This window comes from Lontra canadensis, unplaced genomic scaffold (assembly GCF_010015895.1).
Source record: "Lontra canadensis isolate GAN:19392208 unplaced genomic scaffold, GSC_riverotter_1.0 scaffold134, whole genome shotgun sequence".
NCBI lineage: Eukaryota > Metazoa > Chordata > Mammalia > Carnivora > Mustelidae > Lontra > Lontra canadensis.
Genome location: NW_022631128.1, coordinates 2,211,092 through 2,233,604, shown reverse-complemented (window position 1 = coordinate 2,233,604; position 22,513 = coordinate 2,211,092). Strand labels below are relative to the sequence as shown.

The 22,513-nt window shown below is 53.3% G+C and overlaps 1 protein-coding gene and 1 non-coding gene across 8 annotated transcripts; one reads left to right on the top strand and one right to left on the bottom strand.

Moving 5' to 3' along the window:
* Positions 1-1,310: 1,310 nt before the first annotated feature.
* On the bottom strand, positions 1,311-21,678 carry HDAC6 (histone deacetylase 6). Of its 7 annotated transcripts, none has more exons than XM_032842890.1 (29): positions 21,553-21,678; positions 20,321-20,443; positions 20,100-20,228; positions 19,870-19,958; positions 17,624-17,708; positions 17,484-17,524; positions 16,691-16,787; positions 16,447-16,544; positions 15,175-15,279; positions 14,970-15,038; positions 9,582-9,708; positions 9,421-9,486; positions 9,269-9,328; positions 9,094-9,183; positions 8,650-8,756; positions 8,499-8,566; positions 8,091-8,256; positions 7,862-7,990; positions 7,574-7,742; positions 7,172-7,305; positions 6,529-6,597; positions 6,232-6,424; positions 4,882-5,031; positions 3,219-3,393; positions 2,606-3,105; positions 2,402-2,521; positions 2,121-2,267; positions 1,898-2,026; positions 1,311-1,717 (listed from the first exon to the last, which is right to left on the bottom strand). In XM_032842890.1, the coding sequence occupies exons 2-29, from the start codon at positions 20,411-20,413 to the stop codon at positions 1,649-1,651; spliced, it is 3,474 nt and encodes a 1,157-aa protein (XP_032698781.1). In that variant the 5' UTR covers positions 20,414-20,443; positions 21,553-21,678; the 3' UTR covers positions 1,311-1,648. The 7 variants fall into 7 exon arrangements, with proteins under 7 accessions (XP_032698781.1, XP_032698780.1, XP_032698777.1 ...); XM_032842889.1 differs by lacking the exon at positions 21,553-21,678 and adding an exon at positions 21,191-21,335; XM_032842886.1 differs by lacking the exon at positions 21,553-21,678 and adding an exon at positions 21,072-21,125.
* On the top strand, positions 15,500-15,603 carry LOC116858333. The gene has a single exon (XR_004380892.1). It is a non-coding gene; the product is annotated as a U6 spliceosomal RNA (small nuclear RNA).
* Positions 21,679-22,513: the final 835 nt, after the last annotated feature.

The following is a 22,513-nucleotide window of genomic DNA, read 5'->3' as shown; positions in this document are numbered from 1 at the left end:
GGGGTGGGTGCGGAGTCCTGCCCCCGCCAGTAACCAGCAACAGGGCGCAAAGGAGGTAGTCTTGGGGTACACGGAGCCAGTGGTGGGACCTCCCTGTGTACCCCCTGCTGCACCTCTCCCTTACTTTGCCCCCATCCGGGAGGTGATTACGTGTTTTTGGTGTGTGGAGGCTGTAGCAGTTTTGACCTGAGTGGCCAGACTTTGGCATAAGTCTCATGGAGGCCTCAAGTGGAGCCTGGGCTGCCTTAAGCAGGCTTTTTGGAAAGTAGCTTGGGGGAGAGGGTTGTGCCTGTTTCTGGAGGGAAGGAGTTGAATGGGAGGGTTATGGTGTCAGGGCCATAGGAACCTGATTTGAGGTGGATGGGTGTCAAGTGCAAACATTTCCCAGACTCCCTTGCAGCTATGGCAGCCATCTGATACAGGTCTGACCAATGAGATGGAAGGCTACGTTTGGGGGGGGGGGGTGGCATCCAGAATGCTCCTTAAAAAAGTCATGAGGGAGGTAGACACATCCCCTTCCCCTTCTTCTTGACTGGGGCAGAGCTCTGGTGGGTATCTTGGGTTCATAAGGTGACCATGAAAAAAAGTCTAAGAGACCTCAGCCTGAACTGTTCTGAGTTGCCAAAGAAATTCTCTTATATGAGAGAAATAAAACGCCCAAACTCTCCTCCAGTTCCTCACCCCTGGTCAATGATAGGCACTCCTTTCCCCAGGAGGTTCCCCATGACCAGCCAAATCTAAGTATGTGAAACCTAGACCATGCACACCCGAATCAGGACAAAAAGACAGATAGGGAGACTGAGGCCTGGGCCGGGGGGGCTACTTCCTGATAGCCGTCTTGCCTTCTCAGCCCAGGGTGTAGCCGGGACTGGCTGTGAGGCTATTTCTAAGGCAGGCACTCATTTGTTCCAGAATTCCACCATTTAATCTACAGTCAAGCCGGTCGAGATGCCTGCCCGACTGCCAGTCCATTTTCTAGACACTGGATGGGCAGGGGTTGACCTGATAGAGTCCCATGCCCTCATTCCTTCATTACTCATCAGACCAGGGGTTGGCCAGGGGTGTGGGTTTCTTCACCCACTTAAGATCAAAAGGCTCTCAGGGCACCTGGGTGGCTCAGTGGGTTAAAGCCTCTGCCTTTGGCTCAGGTCATGATCCCAGGGTCTTGGGATGGAGCCCTGCATCCGGCTCTCTGCTCAGCGGGGAGCCTGCTTCCTCTCCCTCTCTGCCTGCCTCTCTGCCTACTTGGGATCTCTGTCTGTCAAATAAATAAATAAAATCTTTTAAAAAAAAGATCAAAAGGCTCTCTACAGGTTTTGTAACAGCTTGTTCCTTTATTACAAATGGAACTCTGCCATATATTGCCAGTTCATTCCCCTCCCTCCAAAGTATTAGCTTCGTGATATCAGCCCCCTCTTGGGACCACTGAATTGCCCCCCCCCTTCCTTCCAGGGCAGAGTAGATGGGAGTCCCTCAAACAGGCAGTGGGCAGAGGGAGATTTACAACTGATCATCACAGTCCTCTTACAAGTATTTATGCTGAAATTGGCACCCTTGGGGAGGTGAAAAGTGTCTTCAGGATGGGATGGAGTGACGCTGCCCTCATCCAGGTCCTCAGAAGACAGAGAAGGGGAGCACATTCTGACATTTAGAGTGAGTGAGGTATGCACTCCCCAAACTTGTTCTGGTGAGCAGCATTCTTCACATCCAGGAGAGCCTGAGGAGGCAAAAGGGGGTGACTTAGAGAGAGGACCCCTGTACCTCAGCCAGGGGGCTCTCCCACACCAGGCCTTGACAACCCTTCTCCTGGAATCTCCGATCGCCCCTTACCCCGGCCCAAAGGTGCGTGTGTGAGGGTGTGTGTGCACATGCATTCTCGGGGCTGCCCAAGACCCACCTGGTGGTGGACATAGGCCTCACAGTTGTAACACCAGGTAGACAGGTCGATGTAGCTGAGGACCAGCGGGTGTCCTGAGACTTCATGGTGTTGGAGCATATGGGCACCGACGTAACGGCCACAGTAGACCTGAGGTTGGGGACGGAGTGTTGGGGGGGTCAGCAGCTGCCAGCAGTCAGCTTGTGGGCTGACCTCCGCCCCACCCCCTTCCGCTGCTGCCTACCTGATAGCAAGACAGACACACCCAGTTCTCCTGGAGGGTTCCACAGTCCCGACAAGGCTGGGTCACGTCCAGGCCCGATTCAGGGACAGGACATACTGCCACCAAATGGGGACACCAGGGCAGCGGTGTCACGGCATAAAGCACGACCTGAAGTGGGTGACGCTGAGTCAGCTAGGAACTCCATCTCCCTGTTATGTGTCTCTATACCACATGCTCCTACCTGGAGGCACGTACGGGCAAGAGGAGGACGCCACGGTCTTCTCCCTGAGCCCTGAGCTCACCTGGTCAGCGTCAGCATGCTCCCCAAAGCTCTGAGTCAGCCCAGAAGCATCCCTGTCCTGACCTCCTGCTGCCTCTCCTAGCAGCCTCTCGTCTTCCGGGATCTGAGAGTTTGCTGCCTCCTGGATGCATAGGGGTAAGAGACGCATCTGAGAGGCCAGGTTCTTGCCCCTTCTTCCCCCCTACCTAGGTGTGGTGGGTCTTACCTGAGCCTCGCTGTTTAGGTCCAAGGTCCTGAGATTCTCCGTCAGCTTACTGGGGGATATTTGGGTTGTCGCTCCTTGTGCAGGGGAGGCTGGAGGAGTCTGGTTGTCAGTACATAAGGCTGGAGGGGTTGGGATCATCTCAGCTCCCCCCTCTGAGGGGGTCTTGTCCCATGTGGCTCCTTCTGTGGCTGCCTCTGAAGGAGTCTGGTCCACCGCAGCCTCTCCTGTGGCTGCCTCTGAGGGGGTCTGGTCCGCGGTGTCTTCCCCGGTGGGAGCCTCCGAGGTTTGGTCCTGGCTGAACTCCACTACAGTGGTCTCCGACTTAGCTTGGTCTGGAGTGGATGCTGCCACGGGTGATGCTGAGGTAGGCTTCCCTGCGTCTGTATCCAGAATGTTCCCGTCTGGTGTGATCATCCCCACACATGACCCACGGTTGGCTGGCTGGGTCACCTTCTTGGTGATCGACTTAGAACTGGAGGGTCCCTCCTTGTCTTCAACCTCTGGAACCATGGGAGGGAGATCCTTGAGCGTGGGTGTTCTCCCCCATCCTGCCTCTGATCCCTGCCCTCTCCCAAGCCCCCCAGTGACCCCCCCATTGCCCACGCCTGCTCACTCATGACCCGCAAGCTGCGCCAGTATCTGCGATGGATGTGGGTGGTCTCAGTGATGGAGGCCAGGGCCCCTGAGAGTGGGGGCCGCGACAGGGTTAATAGTGGTGGCGGGTCCCCAAGGAGGGAACGGGTGCAGGCAGCCATGGACTCCGAGATAGATGTCAGGTTATAGCCACCCTTTGTTAAGAAAAAGGGGAGGAAAAGGTATGATGGGGGGGTCCTCATGGAATTTGGGAGGCAAGATGTTTTGCCTCCCAATCCCCCTTCGTGGCCCTGCAAGTCTGGCAGATGAGGACAAGTGAAGAGAAGTGCCTCCTGTCAGATGGGCAGCACCCACTGTGTGGAGTGGCTGTTGAGGGAGAGAAATTAGGAGGTCAAGTGCAAGGGAATAACTACCACAATTACAGTTAACACTGAGGGTGACATGAGTAACAGCGGACATGCGTGGAGCCCTTGCTGTGCGCCAGACCCTGTTGTGAGCGTTTCATGTGTGTCGACTCTCTTCATCTTCACAACCACATGTGCTCTATCCGCACGAGGACCTCCTTGTCTCACACTTTTTAGGAACCCAAGTCTCTGCTCTTTCTACAGATAAAGAAACTGAGGCTCAGGGGCGTCTGGGTGGCTCAGTGGGTTAAAACCTCTGCCTTCAGCTCGGGTCATGATCGCAGGACCCTGGGATTGAGTCCCACATTGGGCTCTCTGCTCAGCAGGGAGCCTGCTTCCTCCTCTCTCTCTGCCTGCCTCTCTGCCTACTTGTGATCTCTGTGAAATAAATAAAGCTTTAAAAAAAAAAAGGAACTGAGGCTCTGAGTGGTTAGATCATGTGTCTGAGGCCCTAACGGCTGATGGGAGGCAGTGCTGGGCTTGGGAGCCAGGCCGTGGGATGGAAGAGTTCATGTTCTCCACCACCGCCCTGGCCTCCCACAAGCAGCGCCGGGACCACCGTGGGATCTGAGAGCAGCCAGTTAATCTCTGCTGGCAACTGGCCTTATCTGCTCAGGGGTGAAAACAGCAGCACGTAAGGTGGCCGAGAGGGTTCGAGCCGTGTGCGATGACTCACGATGATAAGAAACTACTGAGACAGTGCCTACCACATGCCAGGCACTGCTCCATGTGTAGCCAATCCCCTCTTACAGATGAGGAAACTGAGGCACGGGGGGGGGGGCAGGGGCACTGAGTGACTTCCAAAAGGTCCATGAGTTTGCTTCGTCTGGGGAGCTTGCTAGAGGTGGCTCAGGTAGTGGAAAAAACTTAGACGCCAGAGTCGGGCTGCTTGGGCTCAAGCCCTGGCTCCGCCATTACTGAGTATGTGACCTTGGGCAAGTCACTACAGCTCGCTGTGCTCTACAGTTTCCCTGCTCCTGAAAGAGGAAAATGCCAAGGCCGGCAGACTCTACCTTAGCAGGCTGCTTTGTCAAGTAAGTGAATTTGTAACACACACGACATGCTGGGAAGAGTGAATGGCATAACTCAGCACTCAGGAAAAGCTGTTAAGCCGGTGTTAGGATAAATGCCCGGTACGTGCCAACAGTCCCAGGCGGGGACACTCAAAGCTGAGTTTAAGAAATTGCCTCGAGTGTCTCCGCCAGCCAGCTGAGAGGGCAGGACTTCAAGCCTTCCAAACCAGCCCCCCACCATAGGAAGAGGAACTGAGCAGGTTACCTCAAGGATTAAGATGATGCGGCCGTTGGCAAGGCCCATCAGCAGGTGGGTGAGGTGGGCATAGCCCTCGGGCGACACCTGGCAGCCCCCCAGTGGGTCGCCCCGTGCGGCGTCAAAGCCAGCTGAGACCAGCACCAGTTCCGGGTTAAACTGAGGCAGGGAGAGAAGAGACACATGGGCGTGAGTGCGGAGGCCTGGGTAGCCAGCACGTGAAGGCACCCGAGATGCACACAGACGCAAGTCAGAGAGCTGGACAATTGCAGGCTGGGGGACACAAGACTAGAGCCATGAAGACAGCAAGGGGAGGACATGGAGACAGGATAGACTCAGGGTCACAGAGACACAGAGACACTGAGACAGATCAACAGAGACACAGGGTCACAGAGACACAGAGACACTGAGACAGATCAACAGAGATGCAAACCGAACAGAGACTTAGAGATGTGACACAGAGACATGGAGACATTTCTAGAAATGGACAGATGGGGACATGAAGCAGAGATGGGCAACGTAGAGACTTAGATGTTAGGAGCTGGTGACATGGGACATATGTGCATTTATATAAACAGTGCCAAAGGGAGGTGCATGCAGACTTCCATTGCAGAAGGTAACAATGCAAGTGCCACCCAGAAAATGATCACATATCCATATACGATCAGACAGCAGCATACAGACTGAACTGACCTCATGCTCATCACACGCACGCAAAATAGTATCTCACAGAGGGGACAGTAAGCCACAGCGACCCCTGCAAAGACACAATCCTACACGTGCCATTACCCAAGTCACAACAGTCTCTCTGTCTGTCTGTCTCTCTCTCTCACACACACACACATGCAGTGCACACAGTGAAGGCAGTCACCTACAGGCCCCCACGCAGTCAGGCAAGGACAGACGGGTCACTACCCGACACAGACACACACACAGCCACAGCAGACGGCCAGAGAGAGGCCTGTCACGCACACCCTCCCACACGCACAAAGCCACACACCAGCTGTTGCTGAGAGAGCAATGTGTAGTGACAGACGGTGTCCCAGCCGTCAGAGAGAGAAACGGCAGCGGCCAAGAGCCATGTGTGTGGCCTCACACACGTACTCCAACTCCTCCCCGCCTGGCACACGCCATTCCACAGAGCCGGCAGGCATGCGGGGCCGCCTCCCCCGTGCCCGGAAGTCCCTGACGGTCGCACACAGAGAGGGCAGCCACGGAGAGCCACTCTGCAGAGGTGGGAATGGGCCAAGGCCATCGCTGAATCACAACCCCCCACAGGCATCACCACAGCCACCCATGAGACACGTGTGGGCCCGCGGTCACCCACGCAGTCACTGCCACGTACAGCCTGTACTGTACCTCGTAGGCAACAGGGAGCACCAGACGATGCCAAGCAGCCAGGTAGTCGGCGTCGCCTACGCGGGGCCCATTCCACGCCACGTTGACGGTGAAGCCAGTGCCCGCAGCCCGGCCCGTCTGGCAGCTGGCACCCTCATCCCCCATGGGGAAGAAGGTGCCGTGATCATAGCGGTGCAGGGAGATGTACAGCACACTGCCGGGAAGGGGGACCGTGGCCAGTTAGTGGTCCCCAGCACCCCTGAGGCTGGCTGCCCCCCTTTCCCGGACCACACCCTGCCGCCCGCCCCAGCTCCTCACCTCGGGTCTTCCTCAAATATGTGCTGAGTGCCATTACCGTGATGGACGTCCCAGTCCACTATGAGGATCCTGGGGGAGGGAATGGCTCCTCAGTGACCTGGGGACACTGGCCCACCCGGGAGGAGGGCAGGGCCTGGAGCCCTGGGGACTGTCTGTGGGGGCATTTACTGCTGGTGGCAAAACTCTGGGTCCCTGGGGAAAGCAGTGGGTGACAGGTTGGTGGGGCCTATCAGAGAAAGGGTGAAAGCCAGAGCCAGGGTCCTGAGGTCTTCACTGTGGGCCCAAGCAAGTGCTCGGAGCCAGACCCCCTGTCCCCCCATGGGTAAATGTGGGGAGCCAGATACTGGGTATTCTGAAGGAAGCACTGAGGCCCTGGACCCTGAATTCACAACAGCCGTCGGAGGCCAGAAATGAAGGAGCAGGGGGACCCCGGATGTTGATTTATAACTGCCTGGTGCCACAATCTGGGGGTGCTATCTGGGTAAGCACTGCAGGGTTAGATCCTGGGTCCTCTTCTGGGGAAGTGCTGGGCAACTGTACTCTTCGGTGTTTCTGGGTAAGTCCTGCGGGGGCTGCCTCAAGGGGCCTGCTAAGTAAGCACTGGGCTGGTAGTGGTGGAGGGGGTGGCCCAGGGAGCTCTCACCGCAGCGCATGCCCACTGATGGCTTGGGCATGGCGAGCAGCCACAGCCACAGAGTTGAAAAAGCAAAAACCACACGCTGCATCCCGCTCAGCATGGTGTCCTGGGGGCCGCACCACAGCAGCGCCATTCAAAACCTGGGGGAGGAGCAGGAAGCAAAGACTAGACCACCTGCCCTCACGGCTTTCTCTCCCCTTTATTCTCTCCTTCCGTCCCTGCCACTGCCCCCCCGCTGCTAGGGGCTCCCAGCCCCCATTCCCCCACTGTACTGGCCAGTAAGCAAGGCTTCCCGGGAGCAGGGGTCCTCCTCCCCAGGCCCCTCTGGCCCAGCCCTGCCCTCCCAGAGCACCCCTCTCCACCCCCCAACTTCCCCAGAGCGTCGCCGCACCCCCACGGGGGAGGTACCTCTCCAGCCAACACGGCCTCCACCAGGCGGCAGGCGGCGCCAGTGGCCAGCTGCGCACAGGCAAAGGTGCCCGGGCAGATGTAAATGGAGTCGAAGTTGGAGCCCTCGCGGTGCAGCTCCCGGGTTTTCATCTTCGCTGTGGCCCGCAGTCGACCTACGTACTCAGCACTGGAGGCACAGGTGGGGCACAGGGGTGAGGTGCTTCCAGCCCCTCCCCCCGGGGGGTGGTGGCAGGTGTGCCCTGAGGCCCCATCCCACCCCGAGCACAAGAGTTGGGGGGGTTTGACCTGTGGCAGGTGAGCAGTTCTGCGTCTGTGGCGGGACGAGTGGGCAACGTAAGGCAGCGCCCCGCAAGGCCCAGTTCTTCCAAACGGCGCATGATCCGAAAGACTCGCTGAGGCATCTCTGGGTGGTGGCTGGGGAAGGAGGGGGCAGGAACCAGAGGCAGGGCTTAGTGCTTGAGGAAGGGGGAGGTATCTCCCTGTCCACTTAGCCGATGGCCTCCTGACTGCATACTTGTCCCACAAGTTGTAGTGACCCATCATCCGCTGGTCATAAACCAGCCCTGTGCGAGCCTGTAGCACGGGCCACGCTGGGATTGCGAGCGCTGGGGGCTGCCACGGTCCCTCTTCTTCCTTCTCCACGTTCTCTTCCTCCAGAAAGTCCTCCTCCAGGGTCTCAGCTGTAAGGGGAGGCCACATTCACCCTGTTCCCCCACCCTGGATCCCTGGAATACTCTGGAACTCCATTTACCCCAACGTGAAAGGGGCGGGAGGCGTGAAACCAGGGTCTAGTGTGAGAGAGAAGGCCTGACCTTTCCCACCAAGGGGGGCCAGGAAAGTCTGAGGAGGGTCTGGAAGAGTCTCTCTCCCAAGGGCTCATTCCATGCTTGACTCCCCACCTGGCCCCCTCCCTGCCTCCTACCTGATTTTACAAGGACCTCCCAGAAGGGCTCCAGGGCTTCCAGAGCACAGGACAGGGATGTCTGGGCACTAGAGGGCAGGGGAGGGGAAATGTGACCAAACTGCGCCGGGCGGCAGGGGTCCCACTTCTCTCCTCCTCCACCAGGGCTCACCTTGGGCAGGGGGCACCAGGAGACTCCAGTATGGGGCAAGGGTCTCCCAGAAGGGTGTGGAGGGAGGCGCTGACGCCCTCAGCCAGGGAACGGAGGTTGTAGCCACCCTGAGAAAGGAGTGTGAGGGGGTGGTCAGGGGAGAACCAGGTATTACCAGGGAAGAAGAGTAATACTATTACTAATGGTGCTGACTACATATCAAGCAATGAGGAATTTGAAGGGGGACTTCCGTTTCAGTCACTGAGCAGTGCTACAAGGCCATCGCCATGATTGTGGCGACTGTTTCACCCAAGGGAAGCAGGGGCACGAGGAAGTTCAGTGACTTGGAGGAGGTTGTCCAATTAGTGAGTAGAAATGCTGGGACAGGAACTCCTGCCTGACCTGAGAGCTTTGTTCTAACGTCCTCCTGGATCCACGGGCTGACACACAACGTGAGTCACTCACCTCCAGAGACAGGATCAGCTTGCCTCCTGCCAGACCCATGAGCAGGTGGGTTAGCTGAGCAAACCCTGCCGGAGTAGCAGCCATCTCACCCTGGGAGGGGGCAGACGTGGAGGATCAGCCTGGCTCCGTACAAACCCCCTTCTGCCCATGTACCACCCCAGGGAGCCCGCCTTACCTTGGGGTCCCCTTGGAGGGCATCAAATCCAGCGGCCACCAGGACCAGCTGGGGCTGGAACTGAGGGGGAAAGGGACTACATGAGGCCACTTGCCCTCACGGCCCAACCCTCAACATCGCTCCTGTCCCAACACACCCCAGACCCCCAGGACCTCAAGGGCGACTGGCAGAAGGAGGTGCAGGAAAGCAGCAATGTAGTCGGCATCTCGCATCCCCACCTGCGGACAGAGAGGCACGATGGGGATGTTCTGCCCTCTGGCTGATGGGCAGGGGTGGGCCTAACTTCCGGGGCAAAGGAGAGGCCGACACTGACCTGGTTCCAAGGTACATTGATGGTATATCCCTGGCCTCGGCCAAAACCTACGGTGGACCAGTTAGAGGCCTTCAGGTGGGGCCAGAACCGACCCTGCTCGTAGCGGTGGATGGAAAAATAGAGGACGCTGGAGGGAGAAAGGAGAAAAAAAGAGGTGGGGGCATTGAAGAGTCGATGATCCCAGATGCCCCAAGCTACAGCTCCCAATTTACTCAACCACTCGTTCATTCTCTCATTAATCTCCCCATTAACCCTTTATCTCCTGCATCCATTCATTCTTCTGTTTAGTCACCAACGTCTGCACCTGCCCATTCACAAATTCTCCCATTTATCCATTACTTCCCTCACTCGTTCACCCGCTTGCTCACTGGCATGCCTCCCTTGGAGAACACTCCTGCCCTCCTCCATGCCAGCTCTGAGACCCTGACAGCTATGGGGTCTGTCTATCCCAGGCCCGGAGGGTTCCTGGCCCTGCGGGGGACTCAAAATCATACCAGCCGCCCCCGTGCCTCCACGACCAAGGTGATGGTGGCAGGATGAACCCTGTGATGCTGGAGGCCCACTAGGGGGCACACAGCTCTTAGCTGGCAGGATCTGGCTAAGGTGGCAAAGAGCAGACCAGGCTGGAGAACTTAGTGCTTCCCCTGAAGGATGTGGGGAGACTCAAAGGTGGGGGGTAAGGGGGCCTGTTCCTTCCCTCCAATACCTTACAAGGCACCTCTACTACTTGTATTTTGTAGGCGAGAAACTGAGTACTCAGAGCAGTGAGGACAGATAGATGGAACAGATGCTGAAAAGACATGAAGGTCCATGTTTTGAAAGAAGGCCCAGCAGGGGGATGCCTGTGTGGCTCAGTCCGTTAAGCATCTGCCTAGGGTTCAGGCTATGATCCCATCAGGTTATGATCCCATTGGGTTATGACTCCATCCCTGGGATGGAGTCCCACATTGGGCTCCTTGCTCAGGAGGGGAGCCTGCTTCTCCCTCTGCCTGCTGCTCTCCCTGCTTGTGAATGTGCACACATGCGCTCTCTCTCTCAGTCTCTCTCACAAATAAACAAATATATTTGATGGGGGCAATCAAAATGAATAATCTCTCAACCATCCATTCATCCATCTGTTCATCTACTCCCCATCTCGTTCCAGAAAGAATTAAAAGGCAGCAGTTTTATCTTTTTTTTTTTTTAGGAAAATGCAAGAAATAGTGGTAAGCAATAAATCCAGACCAACTTAGTGACATTTGAATAAATGCTGAAAATGTGGTTGTGAAATCTGATGCAAGTGATATAGAAAGATTCTTAAAATCAAAGAAAAGCATCTTGGAACCCATGTGAAAGCTCTGGTCTTGAGTAGGTGGGAGATGATGGGTTTACTTTTGACTCTGATAAATATCGGTTCTAAACTTTTTTTTTTCCTTTAGTAAGTTAACTTCAGTAGAGGAAGAGAAACACACAGTAGAACAGAAAGATGACCATCAGGGGAAGAAAGGAATGAAGAAAATATTTGAAGAAGGCCTACCCCATGAGAGTCACCAGAGCCAGTGGAAGACCAAACACCGAAGGAAACTGAGTTTATAAAGCAAAGGTAGGAGGTATTTTTATTTGTTTGAAAGATTTATTTATTTTTATTTTAGAGAGAGAGGGAAAGAGAAGGGCAGAGGAAGAGGGAGAGAGAGAGTCCCAAGCAGGCTCCAAGCCCAGCCCGGAGCCTGAGGAGCCTGACATGGGGCTCTATCTCATGACTCTGAGGTCATGACCTGAGCTGAAATCAAGAGTCTGATGCTTAATTAACTGGGCTGCTCAGGTGCCCCAGCACGAAGTTTTAAAATAAGTTCCACTGATTTCCACGGGAAGAATGGTGCACTGATAGTACAGGTTCACCTCCTTGCTCTCCCACAATCCCAGTCAAAAGACAGTAAGAGGAAGTTTAAACATGCATCATCCCAGAAAGATGGAGAAGGAAAGAAAGGATGTCAGGCAATTAGAAACTTCAACAAATCTCTAGGAAATAGTCTTTGAGGCTCCAGGGGCCCCATGGGACCCTCTCTCAATCTTACCAAGATGAGCTGAGGTTTCTCTTCTGAGAAATCAAGGGCAGATCCAGGTCAATGCACACAAAATGGATTCTGAATGGCCAATTCACTGAATGACCCATTCACTAGATCTCCTTGTTTCTTTTTACCACTTAGCCTTGGTTTACCTGTTTCTATCATCTTTGTAGTAGTATTTTAAGGCCTGATCAATGTCTCCACCCAGGACCCTGCTGATGGAGTTAAGAGCCCCAGGGATGGAGAGCTAGGAGATTGAAGGGCATGGATAAATGGTTTTTTTCCCCCAATTATACATTCTTATTCATAAGAAAGAATATATATATTCATAATTCTTCATATCCGTGCATATCGTCAATAACATATCCACCAAAGAACACAGTGATAGCTTTCAATGCATTTATTAAAAGAAAAAGAATGATTCATGACATTAGGGAATTCTTGTTAATTTGCTTAGAGATGATACTATGGTTATGCTTTTTTAATTTTTATTTTTTTATTTTTATTTTTTTAAAGATTTTATTTATTTACTTGACAGACAGAGATCACAAGTAGGCAGAGAGGCAGGCAGAGAGAGAAGGAAACAAGCTTCCCGCGGAACAGAGAGCCCGATGTGGGGCTCGATCCCAGGACCCTGGGATCATGACCTGAGCTGAAGGCAGAGGCTTTAACCCATTGAGACACCTAGGCGCCCCTAGTTATGCTTTTTTTAAATTTAAAATGTTTCCTCTATGTTTTAGAGAGATGTTCAAGAATATTTACAGAAAAAAATGATATAGTAATCTGGGATTAATTTCAAAATATTATAGAAGGATGGCAGTGATGGGAGGTCCAAATGAAACTAGACTGGCCACTTGAGTTGATAAATGTTGAAGCATTCAAGAAGCCAGAAATGGACAAAATAACACAGGAGCGAGAGATTAATAAAAAAGAGAAAAACAAAACAAAACAAAAATGAAGTATAAAAAAATAAACACTAGGGGCACTGCCATCATTTGAGCATCTAACTCCTGATTTTGGCTCAGGTCATAATCGCAGGGTCATGGAATCGAGCCCGGCGTCAGGCTCTGCACTCAGCACAAAGTGGGCTTGAGTTTCTCTCAGCAACCCCCCGCACCCTGCTCACTCTCTCTCTTCCTGCCCCAAAATAAATAAACAAATCTTTTTTTAAAAATAAACACTAGAACAGTGGAGATGGCCAAAAAGGCCAAAAGCTAGATTTGAAGAAGATAGGTAAAACTGACCAATGTTTGGTGAGGTAGAGGGTTAAAAAAAAAAAAGAGATACCATCTCAAGAAGAGATCCCCTGCCTTTTAACTGGTATTTGACAGGACCCCATCTAATGCATGTCATTTCAACATGAGAGGTTGAGACCTGTCAGTAGACATTTTCTGCCCCCACCCCAGGGAAACATCTTTCAGGAAACAGAATCCTGTGCGCCCCAGCAGAGCTGGCCCAAGAGAGCCACACGCAACGGCGCCATATTTGGTATGAATGCCAAGCAAGAACTGCTAGACAGCTGAGGAAAACCAAAGAAAACATCAAGATTTATTACTATTATTATTACTTATTTATCTGACAGAGAGAGAGAGAGAGAGCACAAGTAGGCAGAGTGACCAGCAGAGGGAGAGGGAGAAGCAGGCTCCCTGCTGAGCAGGAAGCCAGATGTGGGGCTCCATCCCAGGACTCTGGGATCATGACCTGAGCCGAAGGCAGATGCTTAACAACTGAGCCACCCAGGAATCCCACACCAAGGAAAACTTGAAGCACTTCTAATGACTCCTCTCTAAAAACAAGCTGAGGAATGAGGGGGTGTAGAAACAGGGAGAAAGTGCTTTTGGAGATGAAAAGAATGTCTAAATACATAATTCAATGGAAGGTCTTCAAGGTATAGCTGAGGAAATCCCCCAGGACACAGAGCAAAAGGGAGAAGAAAACACGAGAGAATACAACACAAGAGACCAGGCAGAATACGTACAGTAGAATACAGTGGAAGAAAGCATCAAAGAAGAATGTATCCAGGGACTTAAGAAGGGCCCGAGTCTTCAGAGGTAAAACATCTAACCACTGCTAAGTGGAACAAAGGGGCCAGGGTGAGAGTTCAGAACATCAGGGATGGAAAGAAGAGACTAAATAAAACCTTTGGAGAAGGAAACAGATTACTCAAAAAGGAATACAAAGCAGACATCTGTCAGCAACATTGAATGCTGGAAAATAACAAAGCTGTGTCTAGAGAATAGCCAACCCAGATGAAATAATGGGCCGTGGGAACTCAGGATCCACAGGGAACAAGGGGATTCTACGCAGTTGGTTTGACAGAAGGCTGGATCAAACAACTACCTAGTAGTGTCCCTACTGACAAGGACTTGCTCAATTACTTTCTGCAGGAAGGGGAAGCTGGTACCACTTTTCTGGAGGAAGTCTGGTATATGCCACTGAAGACTCATTGAACATTATATCAAAAACTAACGATGTACTATATGTTGGCTAACTGAATTTAAATTAAAAAAAAATAATAAAGCACGTTGACCCCCCCACCCAGCAATCCACTATTGGAAAGCCATCCTCTACATATACTCGCAGAAGTGCAAAGTTACATATTTTTAAACTATAGATTATAAAATATATAAAATTATATATTTTCCCCGTAGAACTGTCTGTTCTAGCAAAAACGAGAAAACGCCATCAGTGTCCCGGGGCTAAACAACCAGAGGTACAGCCATACAGTGGGACACTGGTGGTTTTTTAGAGGCACTAATGTGGAGAGGTGTCCACGAAGTGCTGTTAAATGGAAAAAGCAAGCTTCCGAAGAACATAGAGAGGATTGTCTCATTAGGCAGTGTGTTAGTGATAACACTGAATATTCAGATTCTGTCAGAATATAACCTAAACTATCAATTAGTTATTTGGAGGTGACAGGAATTACAGGAGACTCACTGCTTTAGACATTTCTGTATTGTTCAATTTTGTTTAAACAAACACTTTGCAATTGTCCTAATCAGAAAAATAGTCATTTGAAGTTCACTCCAGCTCCAAGGTCAACAGGTGAACAAGATCTCCAAGTACCTGGGGTCTCCTATCTCATCTCTCCCACATCTCTGTGTGACCTTGTGAGCTGTAAGCCTTGGTTCCCCTATCTGTAAAATGGGGAACCCCAGAGACCCTGTCTCGGAGTGAAATTAATTGACAATGCAGAAATGCAGGGAACAGCACAGAACCCGGTTCTGAGGTGGGCCCAATGAATCTGAATGCCTTCCCTTCCTTCCCGGGCCCCTTCTGGTTGGGCCCATAAAGGCGGGGGGTGGCTGGGAGTCTAGCATCAAAGGTGGCACTTGGAGCATACCTGGGGTCCTGGTCAAAGGCAAACTGTGTTCCTTGACCATGGTGCACGTCCCAGTCCACGATAAGGACCCTGTGAGGAGGATGGGGTGGGCGAGGTGGGTACTATAGAAGAGCGTCAAGGCGCATCCTGGGGGGGGAAGGGCCCAGGCCAGGACACCCTACCCTGCGCCACCCACATCATACCCGCCCTGTGGCTTGCTGCTGACCTCTGAACGGCGTGCTTCTTTTGAGCGTAGCGGGCAGCCACGGCCACATGGTTGAACATGCAATATCCATCCATAAGACTATGTTGGGCGTGGTGTCCGGGAGGCCTGGGCAGGATACGGGAGGCCACAGATTGTGGGGGGGAGATCCTCCTCTACAGAGGCAGACTCTCCCCTGCTCTCCAATTCTAGACCACCAACATCCCCAGTGCAGATGTCTGCCAATCGGCCAGGAACTGAGTGACGGGGACCCCAGACCTCCACCCCTGGTCTACTGCTCTCTACCCAAAGGAAATTTGGTAATGTTCATGGGAGTTATCAATGGATAGTGCTCACTTTGGCAGCACATACACTAAGACTGGAACAAAACAGAGATTAGCATGGCCCCTGCAGAAGGGCAACATGCAAATCCGTGAAGTAGTCCACGTTTTTGTCACTATGTGATACAAGTGAAACTAACAGAATGCCGTAGGTTAACTAAATTGGAATTGAAATTAAAAAAAAAAAAACAAATAAAGTAAAAATTATCAACACATACAGCCTCACGCCCGTCCTGTTCCTGGAGATTCAGCCCACAGCCCATGTTAACAAAAAGGGTGAAATGACAATGTTTCTAAATGGATAATGGTATTTACTGTGACAGGTTTTAGAAATGGCCAGTGACTTGGGGTGGGGGAGACCAAAATGCCCAGTGCTAGGGGGCTGGCTAACGTCCTGTGCTTTCGCACTGTGGCATTCCACGCAGGTCTAAGGTATAAGCATATACCTTTGAGAAAAGCTTGACAAGATGTAGACGTGAAAAATGCACGTGTTCACTGCTACTACCACTTGTGGCTAAAAAAAAGGGGTGGGGGAGGCTGTATCTTCTGCAATTCACCAGTTCCGGGCTGCCAACAATGCTAAGAGGTACAGTGATTTCACGTGTCAACAACAAATCAGAGAACGCTGCTAAATGATTCTAAGACACCACTGTTTGTAGGATGAATCTGGATTTCAAGATGACCCGATGTGGATCTTAGCATCGATGAAATAGGGCATTTACTCCATGAATAGGCACAGAAAGTTTCTGGGAGCACACGTGAGTCATTGGTTACAATGACTACCTCCAGGACAGGAAGCAGGGCTCTGGGGGATGGGGTGGGAGACTTTTTTGGTGCTCCCTTTTTTATCTTTTGACTCTTGACCCTGGGAACATACCACCCATACCAATACATTTACATTTGAAGGGAGGAATTTTTTTAAATACAAAAAAAAGCTAATGCTAGTAGGTCCTACCTGATGATGGCCATGCCATTCCGGATCTCGTTCCCCAGGACCGCATCCACCAGCCTGAGGACAGAGCCTGAGGCCAGACAGGCACAGGTATATGAGTTCTGAAGAGACAGTGGGGGACAGAGAAGGAGTAAGGGAGAGAGCAGCCCTGTCCACTCCATTACTCCTCCCCAGGATGTGGTGCGCGTGGGGATGGGAAACCCCAGGACTGCCACCACCCTTCTGCTCTCACAGTTCTTATCCATACCGGATGCAGGTAAACTGAGTCATAGGTGTCTGCTAGGATGCGGAGCTCTCCCTCATTCATGTACTGGGTCGTCTCCATCAGATCGATGTATTCTAGGCTGGGGACACAGGAGAGGAGATTCAAGGGCCTGTCTCCTTCCTGGGCCCTCGTCAGGGCACGGTCTCTTCCCTATCTGAGCCTTGGTCAAATCAGACCCCCTCAACTGTCAATCTGGTCGGGGGGCGGGGAACAGCTGTGATACAGAACATGTTCCCTGCTTCTTCCCTAGCCAGCCTCATTTCCAGTAATACCCCTTGTCCCGTGCTGTCACCACAACAAATCCTACCCCCAGGCTGTTGGCCACACTGCCGTAGCTGTCTGTACTTTCCCTCAGCTCTCCTCTTCACCTGACTTGCTCTTTCTCAGCTCAGATTGCCCCTCTGCCAAGCTAGCTTTCCTTGAATCACATCACCCTGGCACCCTCACTCTGGGTTCCTGAAGCCCCACTGGGGGACCTCCGAGCCCTCTGTCCACACACCCACCCTCTGTTTACACACTAGACTATCATAACGGTAGCCTCTCATGGGCTGATGACATGGCAGGCACCATTCTAAGTACTCAACACGTCTCGAACCCTCCCGAGGAACTTGTGTTTGCTAGCTCCCATGTGATAGGCGAGGACCCTGAGATTCAGAGGCTTAGCAACTTGCCCAAGGCCACAAGGCCCATGACATCCCTTCCCAAAGAATCCGGCCTGCCCTGGTTGGCTCAGGGAAGCCTCCTCCCCATCTCTACAAGGCTTGGACGCCTTCACCTGTGAACCAACATCAGCTCCTCCTTTTCAGCAAAACGAGCCTGGAGAGACACAAGGAATAAAGGGCTCAGGCACTGGCCACACCCAGGCTCTGGCAGCTCCTGCCACCACCCACCCAGGGTGTTGGCTGGGGGACTCACCTGGAAGGACACGCAGCGGTCCAGAAGGCCCTCCTGGATCAGCTGTTCCTTGATGGCATGGAGCCGCTCAGGGCCTTCAGGGAAGCTGGGTTGACAACACATCCAGACACACACACACACACACAGAGGGACACGGGTGAGCGGCCCCTCTGCTCCTACACATCTTCCCCATCCACCTTTAACAGTTGGTCTTGTCAGAGACTTTGGGGTCAACCATGATGCCTGTTTGGCTCTGTTCTTGCAATACATCGAGAGCCTGCCCCTCTCCTTATCACCCCCACTGCTGCCACCAGGACCTCCTGCCTGCGATCCTGCCCTCAGCTCCTCACTGGCCTCCCTGCTTCTGCCCTCACCCCCCCAAAGGCCCCTTCCTCCACGCAGCAGCCAGGCATTGGCTAAAACCCAAATCGGATCACATCCCTCCTCTACTTAGAACCTCCTTGTGGTTCTCATCGCCAGCAGAGGCAAAGGTCAAGTCTTCCACATGCTCTGAAGGCCTGGAACCACCGGCCCTGATGCCTCTCAGATGCTGTCTTCCAGTGCTCTCCCCTCACTCCCCCTGCTTCTGCACTGGTGTCTCCCTGTTCCTCCATCCAACTGAGTACTTTTCAGCTGGCTCCTCGCCCTGCCTAAAACACTCTTCCCCCAGTAGTCTCCATGGCTCACTCCCTCACCTTCCAATCCCTGCTCAAAGATCCGTGAGGCCTTTCCTGACCATCCTATTTATTTATTTATTTATTTTTTAAAAGATTTTATTTATTTATTTGACAGAGAGAGATCACAAGCAGACAGAGAGAGAGGAGGAAGCAGGCTCCCTGCAGAGCAGAGAGCCCGATGCGGGGCTCGATCCCAGGACCCTGAGATCATGACCCGAGCCGAAGGCAGCGGCTTAACCCACTGAGCCACCCAGGCGCCCCCTGACCATCCTATTTAAAATGGAACTCCCCCCCACCACGTTTTCTGCCACTCTCCCTCCTGCGTCGGTGTCTCTCCACAGCACTCACTGGCTGTCTTCCCCTTCTAAAATGCAATGTCCGTGAAGGCAGGGGTTCTGTTTGTCTACTGTGGTGGCCCTAGCTCCTTGGGAGATGGTAGACATGTACTCAGTGATGAAGTCTTTTACCATCACCAGCCTTCTATTGGGATGGGGGACAGACACACGCAAGTGCGGTCACAAACAAATGATGACACGGACTAGGAATGTCTCAGAAAGCAGGTCTGGGGGAAGGGGAGTGGCCAGAGCCCTGAGAAAGTCTCCTTGAGATGTGAATGTTAACTGCGAGGGGAGAAGGTGGAAACCAGTAAGCGGAATGGCCACGGTAAGACCCAAGCTGGCTGAGAGCCTAGCCTGGTGGAAGAACGGCAGGGGGACCAGGGTGGGTGAAATGAAGCGAAGCGAGTGACTGGCTGATGAGGTCACCAAGGTGCCGTGGCACCGGATCACGTGGACCCTTAGAGGCCAGAATGAGGAATGTGGACTTTGCCTTGAGGGCAATGGTGTGCCCTTGAAGGATTCTGAGAAAGAGAACACAACCGTAACTAATGGAATGCTCTATGTCAACTATATTTCAGTTGGAAGCTAATTTAAGAAAAAGAAGAGAACATCATCTTGTACCTATTATTATTTTTTTGGCTGCCGTGCGGAGGACAGACAGAGGAATGAGGGTGGAGGCAGGGGAGCCAGGGAAAGGCCTCGGGAAGACTAGGTAAGTGATGGTGGTTGAGTGGAGGCAGTGAGGAGAGGTCAGGTACTGAATATGTTTCCAAAATGGAGCCAAAAGGATTTGCTGATGGATTACAAAATGTGTGAGCAAATGGGAGGTATAATTCTCCCACATCTGCATGAATGTCCTTTCTTCAAGGAAGCCTTCTGTGAACCCCGGATGCTAGTCTAGGGTCCTCTATCAAACACTCTTGAATCCCCTGGTCTGAGGTCATCCTTCATTAAACACCTCCTACTGCTGCTGGATGTTTGATGATTTGCTCTCCTAGTCAACTTATCCGCTCCTTGAGAAGGGACTCTGTCTGTCTGGCCCGACCCATCTGTATCACCAACTTCCAGAACACAGTGCATATTCAGTAAGTGTTGGCCAAATGAAAAGAATCTTTTCAAGCCTAAACCTCACCTCTTGAAATCATCTGCTTCCAGTCTCTAGGCTAGCAGAAGAATGGCTTCATTCTTGCTAACGGGCTCTAAATGGGTTTATTTGTGTGGTCAGGGGACAGCCTGGAGAAGGCAGCCTCACCTGTCATCCCAGAGGCAGTGGAATTCATTTAGCTGCTCATCGAACACCAAGCCCGTGCCAGACAGTGTCTTGGCCTCAAGGTTCAGATCCTGCAGGGGAAAAAAAAAAGGGAGACACGGATCCGTTCAGGGCTCGAGTCAGAAGGAACACCCCCCACTGTCCAGGAGAGAAAACCTCAGGGTTTTCATTGTCACAGGAGGCTAAATCCATTGAGGCCAGGCCATTCTCACCAGCCCTTGCAGGCCCACGATCAGGTCTTGCTCTGTGGCTTGGGTGAGCTTCTTCATTCTGCCTTTCTTCTTTACCTCTGCCAGACTAGGACTGGAGTGGAGTAAGGCACCCTTCTTAACACCTCGCTTCTGCCAAACAGAGAGAAGGGTCAGATTCCAGTGCATGGCTCACTGCTCCTCCCCGCCCCCCTTCCCGGATCAGGGCAGGTCTGGGGCCTCACCGACGTGACGCTGGAGTCGTGGGGGGGCGAATGGGGGTTATGCCTACTCCTTCGCTGCCTGGTTGTGGTGGTATCCTGGCCGGTGGAGGTCATGGTCGGGGAGACTTCACCCCTGACGCCGTTCTGGGGGGTGGGGTGGAGATGACTACGAACGGGCTGGAGTGCCCTGAGGACCCCACACCCCAGACCCTACCGAGGCCCCGCCCCCTACAGAGTCTCCATCCTTTCTGATATCCTACTCCCCACCGCCTTCTAAACTCCGCCCCTTTCAAGGCCCTCTCCTTTCACAGGGGTGTCCAGTCCACCTGGTCCCGCCCATTCCATTAGGCTCCACCCCTTTAACACTATTCTTTCCCCTCGAAAAGTCTTCTCCTTTCACCGAGCAATAAATCCCCGGGCTCAGTCGTCCTAGGGCCGGCCCCCTCTAGCTGATCACCGCCCTTTCCGCTCCCCCAAATCCCATTGCCAGACTCTTTCGTTCCTCCAAGCCTCGCCAAGACCCCACCCCCTCACAAATCTGCCCCTTCCAGCTAATCTCCCAGGATAATCACCCACCCTTTCACTCGGCCAGACCCAGACCCAGCTCCGGCCCCGACTCCACCCTTAACGATCCACTTAACTCCACCCCTTATCGGGCCGGACCTGCACCTTCCACTTGGCCAGATCCCGCCCCTAACGTTTCAACGGGCCCCGCTCCTCGGGGGACTGCCCCTTTCCTTCCACCAGATCCCACCCCCTGCTCAAATCCTACCCTCAAGCTCGACCAAACCCCTTCAGCCAGTTTCGGGCTGCCTCCCGCCAGTCCCCTCCCCTTTCCCACCCCCGCACTCGACGCCGACCAATCCCCTTAGCGCCACTCAAGGGGCGCACCCCTTTTCTCAAACTCCGCCCCGGGCTCACGCCGCCAAATTCCTGGCGACCTGCGGGACGGCGGGTGCTGGAGGCCCTCTTTTCTATTGGGCCGGTCTCTCTACTGCCCGCCCCGATCCCGCCCACACTGCGTGTCGCAGCACAGGGCCGCGCCCCTTGCGCACGCCACACCTCCCGCGCGCTCACAAACGCCAAGTCAGCACGTCAGCGCGTCAGCGCGCTACGCTGGACGTGCCGCGCGTGCGTAAAGTGCGCGCCGGCGGTTTGAGGCGGTGTTTGGGCTCAAGCTTGCCCCTCCCCCAACCACTGCCGCTATAGTCGCGGCTTCCGTGGCCGCTGTCCGTCCGTCCTTGTCCAGTCACCTTAGGAGTCCTCCGGACCCGCGCCAGTTGTGCCGCACGAGGACTCAAGAGATCAAGCAAGCAAGCGAGGGATTTAGGAAGGGGAGTCTCCTCTCCTCCCGGCGGCTTCCCGCGCGGCGAGCTGTGATGACGTAGCGTGGGGCGGGCTGGGGACAGGGCCCCGGAGCGGGGTTGACACTGGAGGATGGCTGGTGGTGGCCAAAATGGGAGTGGTGATGATGTTAAGTACTGTGAGGATTTTCTGAGTTAGTATGCACTAAGATGGCCCACAGGAAGCACTCTCTAAATGTTAGCTGCTGCCATTCTGCCGGGGATATGGAGGGTAGGATGGAAGGAGTCTTCCTGGGGGCAAGTAATTGTAATGATAGCAAGTAATATGTGACAGGCATTGTCGTAAGCCACAGTTCTGTGGCTGTTGTTATTATTGTTATTCCTATTATTAAGGCTGCTTCGCAGATAAGGAAACAGGCTATGCGACTTAGCCATGTGATCTTAGGGAAGTCACTGAACATCTCTGTGCTTCAGTTTCTTCATCAGGCAAATTATGGTAATAGTCCCCAGGGCTGGAGCAGACTCAAAGGGAGAGTTTTACTTGGACGGCAGTTCTCCCTCCAGCCCCCTCCACTGGGTAACCTCTGTCCCCAAACTGTAATAGAAAGGGTGTGCCTGGGAAGTAGGAGGAGTTGCACCCGTGTGCCCTTCCAACTCCCTCACATGCCTTGTCTCGATGTCTAAATGTCAGCCCCGCACGAGGCCGGTTTTCCTTCCTAATCTCCCTCTCTCATTCTTCACCATTTCCTACCGGGCTGTAGGCTGGGGCTGAAAAGATAAGCGGTGTGGGGTTCAGCATCGCTGACTAACAAATAGATTGACAGCCCCGCTGCCCAGTAGCCTGGCCCTATGTCCCTTTCGAAAACTCCAGTTCCACCCTTCTCTTTCCTTCCACTCTTTTCCTACCAGA